This window comes from Apteryx rowi, unplaced genomic scaffold, assembly GCF_003343035.1.
Source record: "Apteryx rowi isolate R43461 unplaced genomic scaffold, aptRow1 scaffold_140, whole genome shotgun sequence".
Taxonomy (NCBI): Eukaryota; Metazoa; Chordata; class Aves; order Apterygiformes; family Apterygidae; genus Apteryx; species Apteryx rowi.
Genome location: NW_020447642.1, coordinates 350048 through 373254, shown reverse-complemented (window position 1 = coordinate 373254; position 23207 = coordinate 350048). Strand labels below are relative to the sequence as shown.

The window sequence follows — 23207 nt, the reverse complement described above, 5'->3', positions numbered from 1 at the left end:
ATGAAACCACGCGACCAAACCCTTTTTCTGACCTATTTGTTGATGTCTGTGGTCACATACGCAGTGGGGTGCTGCAGCCTGATGCACTTGCTTTTGGCCCACCTTTGGAGAGCAGCTTCTCGGCGAGGTGCCTTCAGGCCAAGCAGGGTCCGAATGCTTCTCCCACCCTTCTGTGAGCTTCATTCCCGCCGGAGAAGACCCGCATTGCTGCAAGCCTGCATGGGCAGCGTGGACGCCCCGGCTCCTTGCTGCCAGCCTGCCGTATTCGCGAGATCTTCCCAACCTCGGCGCCGTGGGAGGAGATCTCCTTGCCTTCACCCACATGCTGCCTCTCTCTCTCTCTCTCTCTCTCTCTCCACCAGCAGCTGATACGTAGCAAGCTTTTCACACCCGCGGTGGATCTGACATGTTTTAGATCTCAGCAAGGATTAAACAGGAATTGTATCAGGTTCAGGAACAACATGGAGAACTGAAATGTTTGTGAAGCCATGGGCTTCACTGCGTAACTATTTAAGAAACAAACGTGAGCTCTAAGAAATTTGGAGGTCGGAGAGCAGCAGAAACCTTCTCGTGGTGTCTGGCTGGCTTGAGAGCCGGAGCCGACGTGGGTTGCTAAATTCGGTAACACCCCTTGACTTTGTACCAGCCTCTACTGGCATCGCTTGACCTGGCTCTGGAGACGTGCAGGCCTGGTGGCAAGCCCGGGCTTCGTGCTGGCTGCCTTCGGAGCTCTGCTTGTTCATTCCTAGAAACCATTTTTGTGCCTGAAAAAACTGTTTTAGCCAAGGAATAACTTATAAAATAGAAAGTTCCCAAGCAAGGTATCTGTAGTTTGTAAAGGATGAAGACTTTTATGTGATAGTAGTCCTTGCTGTTCCTGCATCAGTGAGAAGCCTGAAGAGCTCCTCTTGCGATGAAGATAAGCGCGGGTGGCTTTGGGGAGCCGCCTTTGCCTTCCTTCGATAAACGGGTCCCGCACGTGGAAACCGAGCAGCTCCGCTCCCGACCGCGGTGATTTACCCGGGATATTTACGCTTAGAAAATCCCGGGAGGAACCCCCTTGCTTTTGCCCTCCGCCGCCGTGCCCAAGGCGCCGCGCTGAGGTTCGGCCGCGAGGCGCCAGGTTTCTCCCTGCCCCGGCGCCGTCTGCTCCGCGAGGCCACTCGGCTATTTTTATCGCGGGCTGCCGGCGGCGGGGGGAGGCCTCTGCCTTTATTAGGGAAGAGCACGGTGCAGCGGGGAGGCTGCTGGCGGAGTGTGCGGGGGACGGGGACGGTGCCGGCCCCGCGGCCCCCGCGCCGCCACCGAGCCCCGCAGCGCCGCGAGTTTCCCAGTTAAGAAGCTGCGATGCTGCGGGTCGAGGAAGGAGGCGAGCGCTGAAGCGACCGCGCGGCATGGGCTGGGGCCGCGGGGGGCCGCCGAGGAGGAGCGTCCCCGCCGCCATGTGCGCCTTGCGGGGCTGAAGCATGGACCCAGCCGGTGATGGCGTGGGTGACATCATCAGCGAGGCAGCCGCGCCGGCCCTGGAGGGGAATTACAAAAAGGTAAGGGACAAAAAGCGCCCTTCCGTCGCCGCGCAACCGGCCTCTTGCCGCCACCGCGAAACAGCTGAAGCCGGCGGCGGGGGCGGGTGGCCGCGCGGCCCCTCTGGGAAGCGCTCCGACGGGAAGCGCTCCGCCGCGCCGCTGCCGTTCGCGTTGCCGGAGCGCCTCCCTGCTCTTCCCGCACCCTGATGTCCAACAAAACTTTGCCTTTCTTTAGCACAACTTTATCTTGAGCAGCATTTCCAAACCTGGTTTTTATATCCTCAGACCCCCTGATGTTGAAGGCAACTCGCTGCACAGTTTGAGGGGCTGTAAACGTTTGACTTTGTTTTGTATTTTCCCGTAAATCCTTGGTGAAGAAAAGGATTTTAAAACAAGTGTTCTGCAGTCATGATTTTTTGTAAATCCAATCATAGCCTTTGTGCTTTACAGCGATAAAAAAAGGCCCCGTGTATGGTTTGGGAACTTTAAATATAGTAATTGTGCATGTCTGGTAATGACAGGCCCCGGCAAAAATAGCCGTAGCTGCCCGGTGGAGGCCCTGACGCTGACGGCGAGGACGTGCTCGCGGCCGACCCGGCCGTCCCGGCACCGTCGGCCGGGGGGCGACGGCTGCTCGCCCTATTTCACGATCCGTGCGATGGGCAGGCGTCCGGCCCCATGTCCCCAACAGCCACCGCCGGCTCCGGCGAGCGCCGCGGCCTCGCTGACCTCGGAGCGTTTTAACCCTTTGCATCCGATCGCTTGCCAAAACTGGCACTGCTTTGCTGCGGTTTTGTTCTTGCTGAATATTTATAGTATTCATCAATCTAGACTTCAGTGCGTTGCTCTTTTTTAAACACGGTATTAATAAGGAATGGCTGGCATTCGTTCCCGTCTTGCTGTAGGTCAACATAATTCTAGAAATAGTATCACCATCCATTACGGAGAGCTCGCCGCTTTACCTGGCGTACATGGTTTTAAAGTACAATGTGGGGAACGGCAAACTGCTGTTACACCTGAATTGCAAATAAATATTTTATGTGCAATTTTACTGGCTATTTCAGATGGCATCTTTAATGAGTAAAGGCTATTAATACAGCTGTCTGCACACTAAATAAATCAGCCGAATGGAGTGGTACGTATCAAAAAGAGCAGTCCAATTATTACTTCTTAAGTGACATAAAGTATGGACTTTATTCAGATTCTCAGCAAAGAGCAGAAATCCGATGCATCTACACCCACCCTACGAGTGCCACGACTTAGGTTTTCAGCCTTGAAGCAGGTTGGTAGGGGAGAGGCTGGAGCGTTCGTAATTCACGTGAGCAGTATCTTGACGCCCCGCAGGAAGGGTTTCGTGTGGGAAGAAGGCATGTGGTGCACCACGTCATGCTCTCGATCATGATGATTTTTTATACCTCCACATTTAAATCAAAGGTACCATGTAGATAGATGGATGGATGGTGTATACAGACTTTTATATCCAAGTGTTAAAAATTCCATAGTCGCCTGTTGTTTTCTATATGCAGAAGAAAATGCGTATAGAAATGGGTCAATAAGAGATGAAATGGGTCCGGAGGAGATAATGGTCTAATGCATTGCTGCTGATGGATGAGCAATCAGCTAACGATCCAAGCAGCTCTGATGGCTTTCAGACCCTCCTGATTGCACTGGATAAGTTGTGGAAGAAGCCGGGGTGATCCAGAAATGGCACAGACAGAAACAGCTGAAACCGGGCAGCTGGGGGAGGTGACCCTGGCCGAGGAGCCCGCGAAGTGCTGGGTGAGTGAACGCTCTTGGGGCAGAAACAGCCAGACCTGGAAATTCCTCTTACCGCCGAAGACCCCGTTCTCTAAACCACAGGTGCGTCGCCCCAGCCCAGGCGGTGACCCCCGGCACCAGGTTTATGCAGACACATAGGGGTATTTTGGACGGCAGCGTTGCCGAGTCATTGAGGCGAGCGGGTCGTCGGAGGGGCCCATGGCCGTCCGTAGCTGCTGCGCAGTCAGGGCGGGAGGCCCGAAGGCGTCGTGCAGTTCAAGCGTCTGCATTGCGCTGCGGAGCGCTGGCCGCCTTCACGTGCTGGCGAGACTCAGCCGTCCTCCGCCCCGCGCAGTGGCAGAAGGCCCCAGTGAGCACAGCTTGCGAGCACAGTGCTATACGCCTGCGGTTTGGAGTTTGCAAATGCAACTGCATTTTTTTGCTTGTTTATTAACCCCAAAGTCTTTTTTTTTTTTTTCCCAAACCACTGGCTGCCAGGAGCACGGTGGTGTGCACGGATAGACTTCTCCTGTCTCGCTAAGGGCAGGCCGGAGGCACGGAGAAGGTGGGTGGCACGGGGAGGCCGGGCTGAGCGGGCGCGGGAGCCCGCGGGTGCTCGCGGGGGGCTCAGGTGCCAGTGTAGGGAAGGCAACAACGGAGCGATTAGGGATACGGATCGCTCGGTGCAATCCGCAAACAACGGAGAGATAATTGCAAGAGGCCTACAAACAACCGCAGTTACAGCGTGCAATAAGGGCCGGGGGAACACGCCGCGTGTGCTGCGGCTGGTGAATTCACTGCTGCACTTGTGCTGAAAGTCTGGACTTTTCCTGGCAATCTGCCTTTACGGTGAACGTAACAGTCCGTTAGAGGTAGGCAGTTACGGCCGTAATCTAGCATTATGTTTTTATTCGTGTACTTAAACAAAGGCAGCTACTGACCTTTCAAACTGTATTTTAAGTCAAACTACCTAGTTGCCCGTTTGCGAGAGGAAAACCAGGCTCCCTGACGGCGGCAGGCTTTGAAACGCCCCCAGCCGTGGATCGCTCCGCTCCCCATCGCCCACGACGGAGCCTCGGGAAGGCTCAGCGGCAGCACCGAGGCGTCCCGGCGTTTGCCTCCCGGGAGGCGCCGGCACCTCGGGAATGGCCGGGGCCGCAGGCGGTCGGTGCCCAGGAGCTCGTCGCTTCTGCGCTCCGGCAGCCCCCGAGTCTCTGGTGCTGAACCCCCGCGCGCCGCCTGCCCGCGTCTCGGAAGTGCCCGCAGACGGGTTCGGAACGAGGGGGAAGGAGAAGAGTCTTGCGCACCCTTACCCTGGCGCCGCCGGCGAGGTCCCACAGCGGAAGCTAGTTCCGCCGTTTATTTTCTTCCTTTCCTCTTTCCGTTTCTGCTCGGAAGGAGCTGTACTGCCGGGAATTACCCGGCTTACTCCTAGCGCTGGTACTTTTGGAAGTGGAAATCCAATTTCTAATCTGTAGAAGGGCTGAAAAGTAGAAAAAGGTTGATGAATTCTGGTCTTCTGTAAATGTGAGCAAGGAAAACATCCATCCAAAAGTGTTTTTCCTTAAAAATAAAAAGCAATCTTTTCCTTAAAATAATAGTCCAGCTTTTCTAAATGAGCACAGTCTAAACAGATTAGACTTCAGCTATGCAACAGGCCCCTTTTTTAAAAATACATGTATTTTTTGATTTAGTGTCAAAATATACATTTAAGTAACATTTTCATATTTTTTCGATAATACCTTTATATTTCAAATATTTCATCCGTTAGTTTTAGATACAAAGGGAGTATATTTGATAGTTCAAGAAACATTTATGCATTTCTTTCTCAATCCATAGTTTTCCATCTCAGGATGTATAATGCAGCTGTTAGGTAATTTGTCTAAGGCATAAAGTTCAGTTCCCTTAGGTATGCTATACTTCTTAGTAACTGTTCCCTGTTTTATAATAACAAATAGTACTCTTGATTTCTTTATGGTCATTATCCTGTGGGTGTTTTGTAAAATGGGATATTCTGAGTTCAGTACTGGGAATAGTGTTATTTAGTATCCTCAGGAATGACCTGGTGGAGGAAGCAAATTGCACATTGATTAAACGTACAGATATCAAACCAGGAGCCATTGCAGTCTCAGTGGGAAACGGAGCGAAATTAAAACAGGTCTGGAGAGACAGCACCATCTGGAAGGGGTGAATATGTGAAAGTGTGTGTGTGTGTGTCTGTGTCTGTGTGTGTTTTAATGCAGGGAAGAACCATTTTCAGCACCCAGAAAGCATGTGGGCCTGCTGATGGGTGCAAGAGCAGCCCTAGCTGGAGTCAGCCATGGGATGTGCTGAAAGTGTCTTCTGCCACTGGGAGGCAGAGAGGTATTTTTGGCTCCTGATTTCTGTAGAAACACAATATTAGGGCACAGAAAATAGTAAGTAGATGGGAAGATAAGGAAATAGATCGTCTGAGCTGAGAAACGGGGGAGGATAAGTATCCACAATTTCATGAAATATTAATGTACCTAGTAGAAGTCTGCAGTAGCAAGACAAACACCAGGAGCCTGGGCCACGAGAGCAATTGCGGCACCAGGTATTTGGTTGGGTTTGGGACCTCCCCGTGTCCCCTGCCCCGGTGCCCACCCTGGGGACCCGGTCGCAGCAGGGCCCTGGAGCACCAGCTAAAGCTTGGGCAAGAGCCGACGCTTTCACTCACTCAGTCTGTGTTATGGGTAGCAAAAAAGGCACTTTTCACCTCGGGGTAAGTGCCTTGGCCAAGCGTTGGCGACCGTCTGCAAGGAGGGCAGGCTCCAGCAGGCTGCTCGGGGAAGGTCCGTGCCGGCCGCTTCCTGTCAGAGCTGGGGGATGCCTCTGGCCCTTAAAAGATGCTGAACTCGGATTTAGATTTGTAGAAATTTCTATTTGAAGAAAGGAATATGTACAACATATCTATGAGTATTTCTTAAATAGCCATAATCCTAAAAGCTGCCCGTCCACAACTTCTGCTTGTGCATTGCAGTAGATACTGATGTTTTATTGACATCTTGCTTCTGGCCAAGTCTCCGATCCTGTACAAATATATTAGGCATATTGCTTGCTACTGTGAGTAGATGCTTTGAATCTTTATTTATACTCCTGCAAAACACCTTAAAATGCAGCACGCCATGGTTCATTTAATGTCTTGTAACATCAACATTTGAACATTTGACTTCTTTCTACAGATGACTTAAGGATTCAGTATTGCATGCGTGTGTTTATCTTAAGTGTTTCTTAGGCTCAAATTAATTTTACAGATATGCAAGTCTGACATTTACTAGAATTCGGGAGCTACTGATGGTAGCGCAAAGGCCCAGCCAGGTGGCTTCAGCACAGCCTTGAGAGAAGATGTTCATGTAGCATCGCAAGGCCGAGCAGAGCCAGCAATGTGCGTGGGCAAACTGGGCCTGGTTTCAGTCTGTAAAGCTTTTCCGTGGCAGTGTATTACTTCATCACTTCTTGATTTGCTCGACAAAATAGTGGTTTCTTTTCTGAATTTACAAAATGTTACTGCACATTAAGACTAGAAGCACCTTCAGTAAGTAGCAGATTGCGTGAAAAAATAGCTTAAAAAGTCATTTGCTCGTGTTACGCTGTGTGCGTGGCGAGCGTGCTGAGAGCTCAAGCTCTCAGCGTCCCGTAGGAGCAAAGGCGCTTTGGAAGCTCTCGTGCAGCTGGAGAGGGAAGCCGGCCGTGCCTTGCCTCTGCAAGTTTGGGGTGAAGAGCTGTGGGTTGGATAAATGAAAACCTGTGAGTCACTTGAAATTTTAGAGAAGCCAGTACACAGCGAGCACCAGAATATATGCTTATTTACTCAGAAATGCTAGCAGTGGTGCCACCAGAAGTTACGAGACTTGGCGGCGCTTTGTGAAGCAGAGGCACTGCTGTAATTCCTTCACGCCAGGCAGCAAAGCATCAGCTGCCAACAGTAAGACAAATAAATTAAAGCAGGTTACGTTCTTCAGGCTCCTAATCCGCGCTGTGAATGAGAGACTTCCTTCGCTTCTCTTCTCCTTCTGCGTCACGAAGACTCACTGGGGCCTTGTTTACGGAAACCCTAGGAAATGAAGCAGAAAACATATTTGGTTGGACAGTCTAGTTACAAGCTTCTGAGAACTGGAGTTAGACTTGAAAATTCAATTCTACTTGATACTATCATCAGATTTGTTTACAATATTTTAAATTATCATGTGCAGTGATTAAAAAGGAGTTGGCTTACAAATGAGGTGTGTATTTGGTAAGGGAGTGACAATATAATGGACGATATAATAATGTAATACATGTAGTCAGCACTGAAGTTAGAATTAAATTATTAGCTATTTTAAGTTAATAATTTGCATCTAATTATATATCACTTGCCTGTATCAAAAGAGGTACTTTATTTTAGTTATCTCAAACAGGTAAAATACAGTACTTACATTTAGATTCACACTGTGGAAGTCGCCCATGCTGGCATGGTAGGTTTTCCTTCATTGCATATTTTTGATCAGGTATTCTGTGTTATTTTAAAACGGCATGCTTGAAGGCTTGAAAACGTTCCTTGTGTTAGTAACGTACCTTCTTGCGCGTACTTGCTGTGAGCGTGGGCACATAATCCATTACCGCTCACACAGTACTTGTATTAATTGTGAATGGAGAGCTGTCATTTTCATTTATTGCACATGGATTACTTAGAGTGCACAGTCATCTCCATAGTCACTGATTGGTGATTAATTTTAGATAATTTTGTAGCCTACCTTTTCTTAAAAATATTTAAATATGGATAATTTGATTGTAGTGGTTAAATACACGTCCCTAAGCACGTTGGCTGAGGAAGGAAATAGGAGGATGTGGTAGTCCGGGGTGGTTGGTCATCCTGCCGTCTCAGATATTTGTTCTGCTTGTTTGAGAAATTATTTTGGAGCGACTGAAAACACTTCATAAAAACAGGTCCATGCATACGGAGAGCCGTCAGTGAATATTAATACCTGTGCGCGCACCCAGGCGGTTGGCGTGTGGCACTGCCACCTATTTACGCGTAATCCCACGAGCCCGGTCGATCTCTCCCGAGTCCACGTGCGCCAGGACGTTGCACTTCTGAGGGCAGCGTCGTGAAGGTGCAAACCTGAGTGGATTTGCCGAGTCCTAGGCGTTGCTCTCCCATGAACAGGGGTGCGATTTCCATCTTCCCTAGTCGCAGAAAGAACCTTTTTGTTTAATTTTGGAGACGGCTGCTGAGGCAGGTGAAGGACGCTGGTGCGAGCGTGGATCCCGGTGGCGGTTTGCCGTGCAGTCTGCTGCCGAGCGCGTGTCCCGGTGGCGGTAGCTCTCGCGTGGTTCGCCACGCGGTCTGATGCCGAGTGTCTCCGCGTGCTGGGCTGCGTGCGGGGCCCGTGTTGGAGAAGTCCGGTGTGCGCGGGACACTGCAGGCATGCGGCAGCGTGTCCACCTCTGCTTGCCGTGTGAATATAGGCTTCTGCTAGGTCAATGTTAATCCTTGCAGGAAGTCAACGCGATGACCACCATGATGTGACCGACAGCTTAACCCTTCTTTGTTTTCCTTCGCTTTTAGGCTCAGAAGAATGAGAGAGAGTCCATCAGGCAGAAACTGGCCCTCGGAAGTTTCTTTGATGATGGCCCGGGAATTTATACCAGCTGCAGCAAAAGTGGCAAGCCCAGCCTCTCTTCTCGGTAGGTGAAATGGCCCAGGAGCTGCACGCTGCACACGGCAATGCTTTAATCCCACGGCCAGGGTAGACGTACTGCGAAAGCTGGTTTGAGGCTGATAAATGGGAGAGATCTCCAGTGGGAACCCTAAGACTTTCCCTTCAGAAGATCCCATGATTCTCACTTGCAGCCATATTCTTAAACATTCCTTATTTCAGAACATCTTATGCTCCGTATCTAATTGGTGTCTGTTACTTAAGTAGTTGTAAATAATATACTAAAAATACTAGGTTAAAACTGAGGGTAAATGAAATATTTTTGACGCTCAAGGAATAAAGCGAACCAGCTAAATTTTCCTGTGAAACTACATGCATGTTTTCATTTTGGATCTCTGTCATGGATTGTGCATTGCCTTTGGACTTCAGCAGGCTGGGAAAAGCGGTGAAGTATCACAAATGCACAACTGGAGACTTATTGCCATGAAAACAGTTGATTTATTCCTTTTTTTTTTCTTTTTCCCGTGGAATTCTTTATGTTAAATTGCAAAATATTCAGGGTAGAATTTTAATGCCTGAATTTCTATTTTGATAAAAGAATATCATAAAGAATAATATACTAATGCTCCTGTACCAGAATGCTTGCCCTTCCCAGTATTGCGTTCTGCCGTATTAAAAAATTAGATCTGTGTTTAGAAAGGAAAAGAGGCATGTGTGTAAGATGGGAAGTGAGGCAAATGGCAACCTGCGTTATTTTATCCATGTTTTGGCATCCCTGATCTATAGGCAGTCAGCATATGGTAGAGCAGCCGTTCAGCTGTTCTGCATTGCTTCGAGGCAATTAATCTTGCACAGAGAAAGCATCAGGGAGTGATACAGATACAGAGAATGAAAAAAATGAGCTTTAATCCTGCTCTCTGCCTCCCTCCCTGATCTCCTGTAACTGGACTGAGCTCCATCCCCTGGCCTGTCGTGTTGTATGTGCTTATACCTAATTTATTGTTCTATTTTTTAAAACCTCTATAGATATCAGATAGACTCCAGAAAGGTTTGTTGTTATTCAGCTGTTGGTGAGTAACCCATAGCACTTGGAAAGCTCTGAGCGCCTCCCACATTAGCAGTGAAGATAGACATGTTGCCATGGTGTGGTGAAAGAAAAAAATCTGAGAGAGGCATAAAAACAGGAGGAATACTATTATTACACCAGAGAGGTACAATTGTAAAATTAAATTGAACTTTAAGTAATTTGCAAGGGAAGACAGTTTTGCTTTGCGTAGCTGCAGCTAAACCAGCAACCACTCTCTTGTAATTATGCGACAGGTCTAATTAACATTGTGCAACAGGACTTGGCAGATGTACCATGAGAAGTTACCAGCTATACCTAAATGCTTTGGCATTTGGTTAATATTTATCGTCCGGGCAGAGCATTAGTACACACTGGATGTCATAGCACCTACAGGAGTCTTTGCAGGATCGTCGCTCATGTTGAAAACTGTGCTTGCATGCAAAGCACAAGGGAATAAATCACTGTGTGCTGTCAGGAGAGCGAACATAAATCACCTCGAGAGCACAGCCCGTGTCCGGCTGCGGGGCTTGCCCTCGCCCGCCATTCGGGCCACACCTGCGTGTGCCATACCTGCACACCTGGAAGGCTGCTGTGAGGCGCCCGGGCTTTTTCTGTGAATACTTTTATAGCGAGTCCCCTTGTTCCCGTGTCATTTGTGTGCATTATGGATCTCTGCCGAGTATTACTGGGACTGGGGACCTGCAGCAGCTTCCAGGGCACTGGCCTGGATTTAGCTCCAATTGGCACTAACCAAAAGGCTGTTTCAGCTCCTTCTTTTTGACATATTACCTGTAACGAGTTAGGGGTCAGTGTAGTTACCACTGAGCAACTATCCGGGCAGCAAAACACACTGCTCGCTGCTAGTGCCAGCCCACAGCCTTCTTTCCAATCTGGGCAAAAACGCTTCAGAGAGGAGAAAAACCCATGTGTCTTGGGATAGTTTCTTCCACCTGCAGATTTAGAGGCATTTGGTGAGTAAGAGGGAAGGTCGGTCCTCTGCAGTTCCCACCCCACGCCGGCAGCAGGGCCTGCGACAGGGTTGCATGCTGGATTAACCCGCCGTCCGTCAGGAGTGCGAAATTGCAACAAACCCAAATTCAAACCAGGTCACAGAGAAGGGGATTCCTTTGCTAACAGCAACAACCACCTCTCGTGGCTATAGGCCGTGCCGGTGCTGGCACACGCCTAACGGCTTTCCGAATCGGGGCCGAAGACGAGACGCTTTAGGCAACGGGGCTGTTTGTTAGTTCTCCAGGTAGCGACGGACCGTGTTTTGGGTGCCGAGGCTCCAGCATGAAGCCAGGCAACCAGAGCTAAGCTGCTTCCAAAGGCACGACCATCCGAGCAGAGCTTGCCTTAACTTTCGACAGAGTAAAGCTTGTGGAAAATCACGTGCCTGCTGTGTTGTCTGGTGTCAAGCCGATAATGCTTAATAGGAGTGTGCTGGATGTGCTGCGATTCACTGCAGAATGCACTCGCCTGGTCCTAGGAATACAAAAAAAGAGTAAAGAAGGGAGCAGAGCTGCAGCTGGAGGCTGGATTCCTGCCTGGAGTTGCTGAGATCTCTGTCACCACTGACTTCCCTGCTTAGAAAACGTGGTTGAAATCTGAATGTTTGTTCAGTTACAAAAAATCCAAGTGAACTGAAATTAGTTTGTAATTATACACTTATGTATTACATACGGGGAATTTGTAGTGAAAAGGTGTGGCAGCCCTGCTTTCATATGACGCGAAGTCTCGCACTCATGTGCGTGCTAGAGCACTGAAGTAGGTACGTATATCACGGCAGCAACCACCAGGGGCAAGGGGGTTTGCCTGTGCCAGCGTTTCATGAGCCCAACCTTTATTCAGGTCTTGTGGATAATGTGTGAATGCTTATGGGCAATAGGAATTTGTGTGAGCATTAAATAAGACTCCTAAGCGGCTCCGCACGAGCCCACCCGAGGCCTGTCGCGGCGAGCAGCTGATGGTTAGCGATGGGAAAGGCTTTGCTCCCTCCCCAGGCTCTCCCGGCCGTGCGCCCAGCAGGGAGCCGCGCGGGAAGTCCCGATGAGCACTCGCATTTCACAGATTCTTCTTTCTGGCCAGTCCTTCCTTCCCAGCGGTGCCTTACGTTGACTCAGGCTTTTTTGCGATGTGATCAACATCCTCTGTTTCTAATGCTTTTGTCTGCCGGTGCTCCCCGAGCTACATCATATACATGTTTGCACAGGAAGCACATGTTTTAGGCATTTAGGTTGTGTTCTTGAAAGGCGGGTGAGTCACGCAGACTTGCTCTGCCCTCTCTAAACGATGCAATTTTAAGCAAAAGCAGAACTGTTCCCAGTTTCCTTGGTACCTGTATTTGCAACATAGCTTCAAAGCATACGTATAATTATTAATGCCATCTATTGTATGGTCATAACGAATCAAAAATACCATTGAAAGAAATGGAAGGTAACAACTTGCTGTCTGTAAATACCACTGTGAACCACCCCGTTGGGCATAAGGGTCGCATGCAGCAGAGCTTGAGTGTGTGAACAAGCCACGTCTTGGGCATGTGGCAGTTGGGGCTTTCACCCAAAAAAGGTGCAAGGAGTTAGTTTTTAATAAATCTGGGATACTGAGGAAATTCTGAGCAGAACTTGTAGAAGGCAAGCGGCCAATTGGGCTGAGCCTGATGACAGGCTGGCAAATTGGCCTGAGCAGCCTGGACTGCTCAGGGTACATAACAGAAAGGCTGCCATGGGGTTCAGCTCATAATTACGGTCCTGTCCATCAGCTGTCCTGCAGTCTACATTTAAATGTGTGGTGTCATGAATACAGTTTTGTAAAAAGAATCTGTTTGCTATGACAAGTTTGTCTGACCAAAGGTAAATGTCAGAGTGGGATTCACCTGGCACATGATGTACTGCACACTTCCATTAAAAAACTAGCATCAGGCAGTGTCTGCAACGTGTGCCTTATTCAGATTATAAATCAGCCAACAACTGCCAAAGTAGTTGCTTTGGGGGCAAATCGTCTTCATTTGATAGGGCTGCTGCTGGCTCCGGAGGGATCGATGCTTGGCCTGAAGCTACCGAACACTTTCATCAATGATCTGGAAATAAATGTGATATCGGTGCTCGTAAAGCCGAGCAGATGACGCAAACGGGCGATTTGTCAGCAGCGGCAGGACGGGGCTGAGCAGCCTGGGGTGCCTGCGAGGCACGTTCCTGGCAAACACATGCCCTGAGGTCCCTCCAGAGCGCCGGCCGCCCGGCACCATCCCCGAGGGGCCGATCAGTGGGAAATAGAGGATGTGCCAGGACAGGTTTAAAATAAAACGGAGCAGGGAGGAGCAAGGGGAGCTCACCTTGGGATCCGGTGGTGCTGGACGGAGGCTGCAGGCCGCCGCGGGAGAGGGCTGCGGCACTGAGCACCTCGGCCAAGCACCTCTAAATTTAGCCGAACAGCACGTATTGGACACAGCGCGTAGCGAGAGCAGGAATGAAGTCATCTGTGAGAGAAAAGAGGTCAAGCTACGTGATTGATGGTGCCTCCTGACCTTATTCTCTTTTTTTTTTTTTGGTTTTTGTTCTGAAGCGGAGGTTAAGGCCTCTGTCACTTGTGTTCTCCTTGATAAATTTAGGAGCCATTTGCTAATAGAGATAACTAGGTTTGACTACAAGCTGGGAAGGTCTCTGCTATAGGATTGCTTTCTTTCTTTTTTTTTTTTCCTCTCTCTGGCTGGCTGGAATTGCCTTCTTTTGAGAGGACACTGCCCAGTGCTGAGCTAAGTCACCGAGTTTGGAAGAAATCAGTGCATGGGAAGTTAGTTCACGTGGTCTTCAGGAGTCCAAACTGACTGGTGGTGTGGAAGGCTGGCAGGGCTGGTAACAGACTTCAGAAAACAAGTAATAATCTTGTGCAGGGCAGTAGTGCCTTTTGGACACAAACAGGCTTATTAAACTGCTAGATGAACAGTTTTGATTGTTATGCTTCATTTTGTTTTTAAAAAAACGTCTAAATGACAGAGCTCTGCAATAGCTTAGTAATTCTGAGGTTCAGCAATAGGTGGTGGTAGAAGCTTTGCTGTTACTGAGCCGGTGAGTTTTTAGGCCCATATTTGAATTGGGCATTAACTGCCACTTCGAAATAACACCACCGATTTTGTCCTGGGAGCTTGCATGTGACTCGAATGCCAGTGTCGACTTTCGTTCCTGGCTCTGCTGTCGACGTGGCTTTGGAGCCAGGGAGCTTCCCTTTGCCCCGCGGGCATTGGTGGCGAGCACTCAGAGCTGGCCAAAGAGCACGTTTTAAAATGTGAACTTGCTGCCAGTGGTGCTCTAATGTTGTGGTTTTCCTTCCAAAATAAAGCTAACTCCCACAAGGATGTCCGAGACAGACATTTACTCTCCTATTGGGGCTTTAGGTGGGAGTTGCAATGTTTCTGTGATTTATTAGTGCAGTCAGGAGACCCAGCAGGTTCCTGGGGCTGCTGCGGGAAATCCCTCGTTCCTTGGAAGTGCTGTTGCGGTTGTGTGGTTACCTCTCCCTTTCCCCCGCAGGTTACAAAGTGGGATGAACCTGCAGATCTGTTTTGTGAACGACAGTGGCAGCGACAAAGACAGCGATGCCGACGACAGCAAGACGGAAACGAGCCTGGATACGCCCTTGTCCCCAATGGTAGGTCTGATAACTCATCTCGCAGAAGGCCCATCGTGGAGAGCAATGGGATTTTGGAGCATAAAAAGTACAAGATCTGTAATAGAAACTGATAACTGATCATATTAAAATAGCAAAGCTAAAACCTGGAGTCTTCAGTCATCAATAAAAAAATGCTAGATGCTGACCAGCAGCTAGGAAATTACTCCTAGTGGCACAGGCCCGCTGGCTGAGTAGAGATGCCTTCATATTCGATGTTCCTTCTTCCCTCCTTCCTTCCTTTCAGGGTCAGATAATTGTCAAGACAGTCACGAATCTGAAGTAGTATCAGCTTCCCTCCAGCTCTCCCTCTCTTTTTCCTTTGCGACTGCAACACAGAGGCCCCAAACATTTAGTAGGCTTTCCTCTAGCTTATCCAACCTGTCCTTTAAAAAGTTATTGATCTGTTTGGCTCCTCTTTCAATTTAAAGTACTCAGGTTGCTATTAATACTCATGAGGGCCTATGTAGGAATTACTCTGATTTTTAAAGACAGCCTTGCAGATTAAAATAAATAAAATCCTGTGCTCTTCACCTTTTCTGTAGAAATTACACCTTTTTAAGTGCATAAATGTATCTTAAGTTCAAAGCAAAAATTCTTTGCTCTGATGCTTTTGCGGAAATGAGGTGTTACCGGGCTTGTAACTTCTGCCTGTCTGCTTTCCTAGAGCAAGCAGAGCTCTTCCTACTCGGACAGAGACACTACTGAAGAAGAGTCTGAATCCCTAGACGACATGGATTTTCTCACTAGGCAAAAGAAACTACAAGCTGAAGCCAAAATGGCCTTGGCTATGGCAAAGCCAATGGCCAAAATGCAAGTAGAGGTGGAAAAGCAGAACCGGAAGAAGTCTCCAGTAGCTGATCTTGTAAGTTTGGGGCCATGGACAGTATGCTTGGATATCAACAGACTTGCGTTGTTTGAGCGTCACCGTGCTCAGCCATAGCTATTTCTTTCTAATTACTACTCTTCTGCCCTGGGGGGAAGAGGTCAAATAGCTTTAAAACCACACGGACTGCTATTTTTCTAATATCTCTCAAAGTAGATATTTTCACAGACTGTCTATTAGAGTTTACAAGTTGTTCTCTGTGACCAGGAATTAGAGTAAGACCAGCCAGCATTTGTTCTACATAAAGGCCAGTATAGCAGTTCAAGCTCTGTCTTAATTTACAACTGGTCAATAATTGGTTCTAGTTTGTTCACAAGCAGTGTCTGTATCCAGGCACAAGAGCAGTTTAGGTATGAAACGTCAGGCAGTAGTTGGGGGTCAACAGGATTCGCCTTACGGGGCATTACGGGAGCAGGATCGTTGTGGGAAATGAAACGATGAAACTGGAATGTCGTTACTGCGTTGAGGCCAGTAACAGGCCCAATGCCAATCATACTGTAAGACTTATTTTTTCTCAATCAATCCAATCTCATCCCAAGTTGGAGTATTACAGTCTTGATATAATACTGCCTGTCATGGCCTTGCCTCTTACTTCAGTGCACTGTTAATAGTAGTAGTTTGGGTGACTTGATTCAAATGTTGTGTACATGTGTCAGATCATTTCTGTGGTCTCAGTAGATTAATGTAAATGGTGTGTGTTTGTGAGGGGGGACACATTGAATGCAAACTTTTGCTGTTCAGAAATATAAATAATTGAAAGAAAAAATTAAAAAGTCTAACATTTACTTTTAGCTGCCACATATGCCTCATATAAGTGAATGCTTGATGAAAAGAAGTTTAAAACCCACTGATCTAAGAGATATGACTATCGGGCAGCTACAAGTGATAGTCAATGATCTCCACTCACAAATAGAAAGTAAGTGATACTTGTTTAATTTTTCTTTGGTATGTCCCTTTTAATTAAGAACAGTACTTCAGAATACACATAAAAATGTTATTAAATGTGCAATAATGTAAATATATCAAAGACCTGCACTGCAGAGGTCACAGACTGAGTTCTCTCCTTTGGCTTTTTTCCTTCTTTTTTTTTCCCATTTCTCCTAAAGCATTCACTTGGCTTTTCCAGCTAACAGTGATGATCGTAACATTGCTCCAGCACTTAACGCACCATTTGTAACTCAAAACCTAGTCAGTTAAAAATAGCTTTGGGAACTTTGCCTGTCCTGGAAGCATCTGCCAGTTTTCATGGCTTTGTGGCTGTGTTTTCATATTTCTCAAAACTCCTCTTGCTATGTTACAGTTTTATAAATATCTGCAAGCAAAGAAACCAAAGAACTGTGCTGTACAGAAAACAAGCCCACCTGGAAATGGGGAGAAATATTTTCCTTTTGGTTTCTTGAAGTTCTGCATATCCTGTATGTTTGAGGGGAGCTTTCCTCTTTATGCCGTACCGATGCGGGAAGGACAAACTTCTCTCTACATTTGCCCCTCAAATTTGTGATGGTTTATGAGCAAACAGCCAGTGTGAGAGCAGAACTACTGCAGACATCCTCCTGTTTGTTCTTGGTCCCTGATACTTTCATCTCGTTTTCTTCCCCCTTACCCTCCAGTTAGTAAGCATCCCTGGGTAAATAGACTATGCCATTAAATGGCTCCTATGCTGGCTTGCAGCGCCTTAACGCACTCAATGGGTTCTTGCATTTGCCTGCACTGGCAGTGCCCCACCGCCTCATCTTTCTTTGCTCTCTCCAAAAGATGCAGGTTTTTTTCCTCGCGGGATCTACAACTTCCAGTGCTATCAATTAATTAATTTTGGAGTAGACTTTTCTGGTGGCTGTAGGTCAAAAAATGTTACTTGGGCTGCTGTACTGCTCCTTAACTACTTGTGTTTGTTAATTAGCCTCACTTCTGAGAGCACCCAGCAGTCCTCTGCTGAAGCTGCAGCGCTGCTCGATGAAATGCAAATGATTTTCCCCTGAAGTCCGGCAGCAGCGACTGCTCCTATTTACATGTTCGTTTGATAGGCTGGGGCACCAGCTGGAGTACTTAAAAGGCAGGATGCGAATGGTGTGGAAAACATCAGTCAGCTGTCGGTTGTGCTTTTGATTTTCTGCTGGGAGAGAGGCAGACAATGAACCATGCAAGAAATGAGTCCCGGATTGGGAAGAACTTCTGCTCTTACCTGCAGCCAACCCCAATGTCCGCGTAATTCCCCTCGTCTGCTGAATCGTATTTTGGCTGAAGCTTCCTCCAACAGGGAGCAGATGCACCTCGTCCCGCACACCGTGTCCCACGCTCCGCGCCGAGCACCTGCAGCGTCCTGCTGCGCTCCCGCCGCACTCTTGTGCCAGCACGGCCATGTTTCTGCCTCGTTTGCACAGAAAAGGCCCATTTTCAGATGAGCACTTATCTGCAGGTAGCAGCAAATACCAGGCTTCCCTTTACAACAGCACTGGGGAGCAGAGACAGGCAGGAAGCGTATTATTGCTGTAGAGAGGCATTTCCTTTTAAAGTTAATTCAGTTTAATTTTTCATTTGGTCCTTTTTTATTTTCTTCTTTCTTGACACAACCCTGAGCAAAAAATCCAGTCTTGCTAACATCTCTCTTAAGCAGAGGCATCAGCTTGAACAGTAATCCCCAGAACATGATCCATGGGCAACGCGTTTTGCCTAGCCACAGGAAATTAAAAAGCTGACCCTGAGCCTGTCAGGGAGGGCGAAGCAGGCTGCTTTCGGGAGCACATTTCTTGCTCAGGGCTGTTCTGCACAGACGGGTGGGTGAGTGCTGAAACAGCTGGGCTAGAGCTGGAGCGGAAGCACTGAGAAATTCATCTGACTTTTGCTGCTGCATTCAGTTATTTCAAGAGAGTCACAGTTAGGTTCAGTAGAGGAATGAGCTCTTGCAGTCTTGCAGGTTAGTCTGGAAAATGCTGAAGTCACTGTGCTTCTCCCGCAGCTTCATGAGCTTCCTCCTCTGGAGGCCCGTCCTGGTTCTCCTGGGGAGCCGACGTTGCAGTGTAGCACGGTGATGCAAGGCGATGTACAGCTCCCACGAACGTGGAGCCTGGGACATCACAGAGAAGGTTAATCTCCTTTCTTTCTGGTCCCAGGCTTGAATGAAGAACTGGTGCAGCTGCTGCTCATTCGAGATGAACTGCACACGGAGCAGGATGCGATGCTGGTGGACATCGAAGACCTGACCAGGTGAATGGTGGCCCTTCAGGCATTTCTGTTCTCACAGCTCTCAACTCGCACTCTGCAGTTTGCAGAAGTTTTCTGTTAGCGGAATTTCAGTACCAAAGCTTTTGCGTTCAAAGGCACATAGGAGATAACACTAGCAACTGTAAGGAGCATGTCTGTCTACCGAGTACTGTGTTAAATCATCAGAATTGGTGTAATAATCTGAAAAATGCTGTTTTGATCAGTTGGCCATCACTGCAGTTTCCCACCATTGCTTTGTTTGTTTCCTTAAGAAACACACCCACCATCAAAACAAAGCGTACTTCTGGCAGTAAATAAAAATAGTCAAACGGTAACAAATCAGTGTGCAAAACACTCAAGTAGCTGTAGGGCTAATGCTTCTCGCTGCGGGATTCACCACGCTCAGGCCGCTTCTGTGCCTTGCAGTGTCCAAGCTAAAAGCCAAGTGGCAGTTTTCGCTAGAGGACCTTGCGGAAACATAACATCTGCTTAGATGTGTGGGATAGCTTTGAGGAGGAGCAGCGGGGCTGAGCTAGATGGTTTTTCTGAAACAGAAATACTGAGGAGCCAAGGTTCTGAGGATTTTCAGCAGCTTTCAAGAGCTCCCCAAAGGCAGCTGTTCCTCCATGCCCTTGCTTTCCCATGGTCTGAATCGGCGTTTTCATTCTGAAGCCTGAAAAGCGCACCTGGGAATAAGGCTCTTTGATGCTGCCAGACAAACTTCCAATACATCCAAAAAAAAAAAAAAAAAACCACCAAACAGAAGCTCCCCTAGCAATCAAAGCTGTGTCTGCGGGAGAAGCTAGAGCAGATTTACCTCTGCAATCAGGAGGACTTGAACAACACGTAAAAATTTTTTTTAATTTTTTAAGCAATAATGTTCAATGGCAGATAAAATGGAAAGAATTTCAGGATATAGGCATCATTTCCAAAAGAACTCTAAAACTCATTTGTGGCAAGGCTTAAGAGGTATTTTCCTCTGAGATAATGTTTCTGCAGTGCATAATTTAAGACATATTTAAAGCTTCTGGATAGAAAAGCTTAAAAAGATGGCACTGATTATTTTCAGTGCACCAGCATCAGAGCTTCTGATGCTGAAGCATACTGAAGCATTAAGTTTGCAAAAATATATTAAATAAGATTTGTTAAAAACTTTTGGAAGCCAAGCTTCCTTTTGAATACTGTATTCAGAATTCCTTCCTAACATGATACAGAAAAAGCAATTGCCTAAATTTTTTTCTATTTTAAAACATCTCGTTGTTGCATAATATTTGGTTGAAATTTGATCATGCTCTACCTGGAAAAAGTTCCGGCAACTCCGATGGAAGAGCCAGGGGGATTTTCAGAGTAGTTCTCATGCCACCTTCTGGCACTTCTAGGAATGGCAGCCACAGAAATAAATGAGGTAGATGGTTATTTATAAATATTGCAAGACAGTCACTGCCTCGTAATTAATAGCAAATAATAAAGCAGCAGGATTTGGGATTAGGGATGGAGCTGGCTAATTAGAAGGTCTTCTTTCTGGGACAATTTAATGTCCATTTGAGGCCCACGTGAGCTGCATCGTATTTTTATGGCAATTTTCCCGCAAACCCAGGTCTCTCCCCAGCCGTGGGCTGATACATGCTCCTACCGATTGCAATAGCTGAATTTGCCAGCTGCTGTTCTCTTCTGTGTCGCAGTGTAATGCTCCCAGGAGGGTGCCTCAGAGCAGCGCGTTTCCCCCCGAATTTCCCCAGCCAGGGAGGCATGTGCCTGTGAGAGTGGGGGGGGGAGCAGGAGTTGAACTGGCCCTTTTGGCTCTTCTCCCCCTTCGGGAAACGTGGCGGAGCCAGAGAGCTCAGATGAACTCCACGTGCTGTCAGGGCTCTTTCCTCAAGGATTACAGTATTTATAGGCTCAATCCAAATAGCCCTAAACATTTGAAAGCAAAGAAACGAAGAAGAAAATGCGTATTGCCTGGGACATATCCGCAGGGCAGCCCCGATGATGAACCATTTGGGCGTGACTTGGTTAGGTACTGTTGGTGGCGGGAGGACTTTGGTTGGCTTTGAGAACCGTAGGGCAGATAAACTGAGGAACCGTGCGGTTTGATACCTGATCCTGCCGGGCGCTGTACCCGCGGGTTATCCCACTGCGGAGCCTGGGCTGCAATCACGACCGTGCCTGTGAGCTGGGGATCGCGGGGACGCTGGCGGGGGCAAAGCGTTTAGGGCTTTGGGGCTGCGGAAAACCAAACTCCCGCAGAAACAGAATTAGCACCGCTTACTCTCTGTCGCCCTTTATAGCAGCGCAGGGGTTTGATGCTGCGGCTGTTTCTCCTCCTGTGCTTCCCAGAGCGTTTCCGCTGCCCGAATGCAGCTAACCCCAGTCCAGTAAAGGAGCTGAGTTAAGCAGCTGTCAGTCTGGTTGTTGTCCCCCGTAGCCGTGGTTGGGCTGTGTGCGGTGGGCTGGGGGGGGTGTTGGTCCGAGGCGGGGGCAGGACGGGCTGCCAGGCTTGACGCCGGCTTTTCACATCCTCTCATTGTGTTCACACAAGCGCCTCTGAATCCCTTGCCGAGGAGGAGGAGGAAATGAACGGCTGAAACAAAAACACGTCGGAGAAGGTGTTTCCTCCCCCGGAGGACACTGCCTTTCCTTTTCATTTAAGCTGCGCACCCCTTGCTCTAATCTAGTTTGTAAGGAAGCCGAACAGATAAGCCACTGCTGAATTGCTGAATTCTTCTCTCCCTTGGGAAAGTGGGTTTTTTTGGTTTGCTTCCAGAGTGGTGTAGATGTCGACTGTGCCGTTCAACACCGCGCACATATTTATGCACCTGGTTTTGGTTTCCTCCCCCCGGCCCGTGGCAGTAAATAACCGAGTTTTCTCTTTCCCTCCTCCCAGACACGCTGAAAGTCAGCAGAAGCACATGGCAGAGAAAATGCCAGCCAAATGAAACGAGAAGCCATCAGACTAGAGATCAAGCTAGACTTTATTTTGCTTCTGTGTTTGTACAAATGCTGATGTCCAAGGTGGCGCACAAGAAAATCAGTGTTAGTCATTGATCATGTCTGAAGCTTTATGTCCAGTGATTGGCCTCTGCTTCTTAATTTATTTTAATTTTTTTACTTCTGCCACTAAATATGAGGCATTTTAATAATATTATTACAAAAATGTACAGTACTTATAACATTATAAATCATGGATAAGAAGAGAGGGTAGTTTAACTTTATTTTTGTTTGTTTAGAGATTTTAAGTTGAACGATATTTTACCATTGACTACTTTTTTATTCTTCACTGTAGTTTTAAATAAAGAAACTGTAATTGACGGTGCTATACAAGTCAAAAAATACATGCCTGCCTCGTAGTGAAGTTGTAGCTTTCAGTAATATGTATATTTTAATCAGTTTTCAACATTTTGTGAATGTTGACTACCTGACGTTCATTTTTAGATGTGCTATTAACATTCAGTTGGATTCAAAGAGTTACCTTGAAAGTTTTATGTATAAATATGTAAAATAAAAATTAAAAAAATTGTTTCATATGATATGTCTTTTTGTTGACTAGTGGTTGACTTTGGTGATGCACCAGTAATGTATTCATATACTAAATGTACAATTCCTAATTTGTCATCACCAGAAAGAGCCTTTTTTGCCTATCACATGAAACTATGGAGAGAAGACAGGATTTTTGTAGAGTTATTTATTTGTAAGTTCATAATGTATGTATGACATTGACTTAAGATATTCTTATATTATAACATTCACTGGGGCCCTAATAGTGTGACTATTGTTAGACTCAGCAGGCACATACAGTAGATGTTTTTATATTTTATTGTCTGGGCTAAATATTTAAATGACTCACCAATGTCAGAAATAAAAATCTATGTTAAATCTAAGCAGCATATTAAATGTATTATATATGGTAATTACTCACCTCTCTGCCTTGCGGCTGGGCTCACGTTCAGGATCTGGTCTCACCCGGTCAGCACTCGCTGCGTCCTCCTCTGGTTACCGCGGCCGGCACTGAAAGGAGGATTGACACTAGGTGAACTCATAGGTCTGTTTCCGCCTTTAATTTATTTGATTTAATGCTGAAATACCATGGCCGGCTCCCTGTTCCTAGTACCGACTGGCTGTAGCCAGAAGCGGAGATATGTGTCATGAAAGCTAGCTATCTTCTACATTTTAATTTTTTTCCGTGACAAATTTATCTTTGCAATGTGTGTGGCTAACAACTTAGTCAGGGTGTTTTCGGAAAAGCATGTGATGTATCAAAATTTCATCCCACACAAAGAATGTATTTTATAAAATGATTTATTCTGATTTTGTTTCCAAGCTTCTCAGAAATTGCACAGCCCAGATTAAGCAGGCACCAAAACTGTGCTAGAGTTTCACAGGGCTGGGGAGTTTTTGTGCTGTTGGGTTTTTTTGTTTGTAATAGAACTCCTGCTGCACAGCCTGTG

At 47.3% G+C, this 23207-nt stretch overlaps 1 protein-coding gene across 1 annotated transcript; it reads left to right on the top strand.

Moving 5' to 3' along the window:
* The first annotated feature begins 1466 nt into the window (after positions 1 to 1466).
* LOC112961985 (schwannomin-interacting protein 1) lies at positions 1467 to 21698 on the top strand. The gene is made up of 7 exons (XM_026057795.1): positions 1467 to 1544; positions 8854 to 8972; positions 14540 to 14657; positions 15343 to 15540; positions 16354 to 16477; positions 18672 to 18765; positions 21647 to 21698. The coding sequence occupies exons 1-7, from the start codon at positions 1467 to 1469 to the stop codon at positions 21696 to 21698; spliced, it is 783 nt and encodes a 260-aa protein (XP_025913580.1).
* The last annotated feature ends 1509 nt before the right edge of the window (positions 21699 to 23207 follow it).

Bases quoted from the DNA above. Each gene is read 5' to 3' on its own strand.
- LOC112961985 (XM_026057795.1), top strand. From the start codon at position 1,467: ATGGACCCAGCCGGTGATGGCGTGGGTGACATCATCAGCGAGGCAGCC. The intron at 8,973-14,539 runs GTAGGTGAAATG...TTTCCCCCGCAG, and splicing joins AAGCCCAGCCTCTCTTCTCG to GTTACAAAGTGGGATGAACC. The intron at 15,541-16,353 runs GTAAGTTTGGGG...ATTTACTTTTAG, and splicing joins AGTCTCCAGTAGCTGATCTT to CTGCCACATATGCCTCATAT.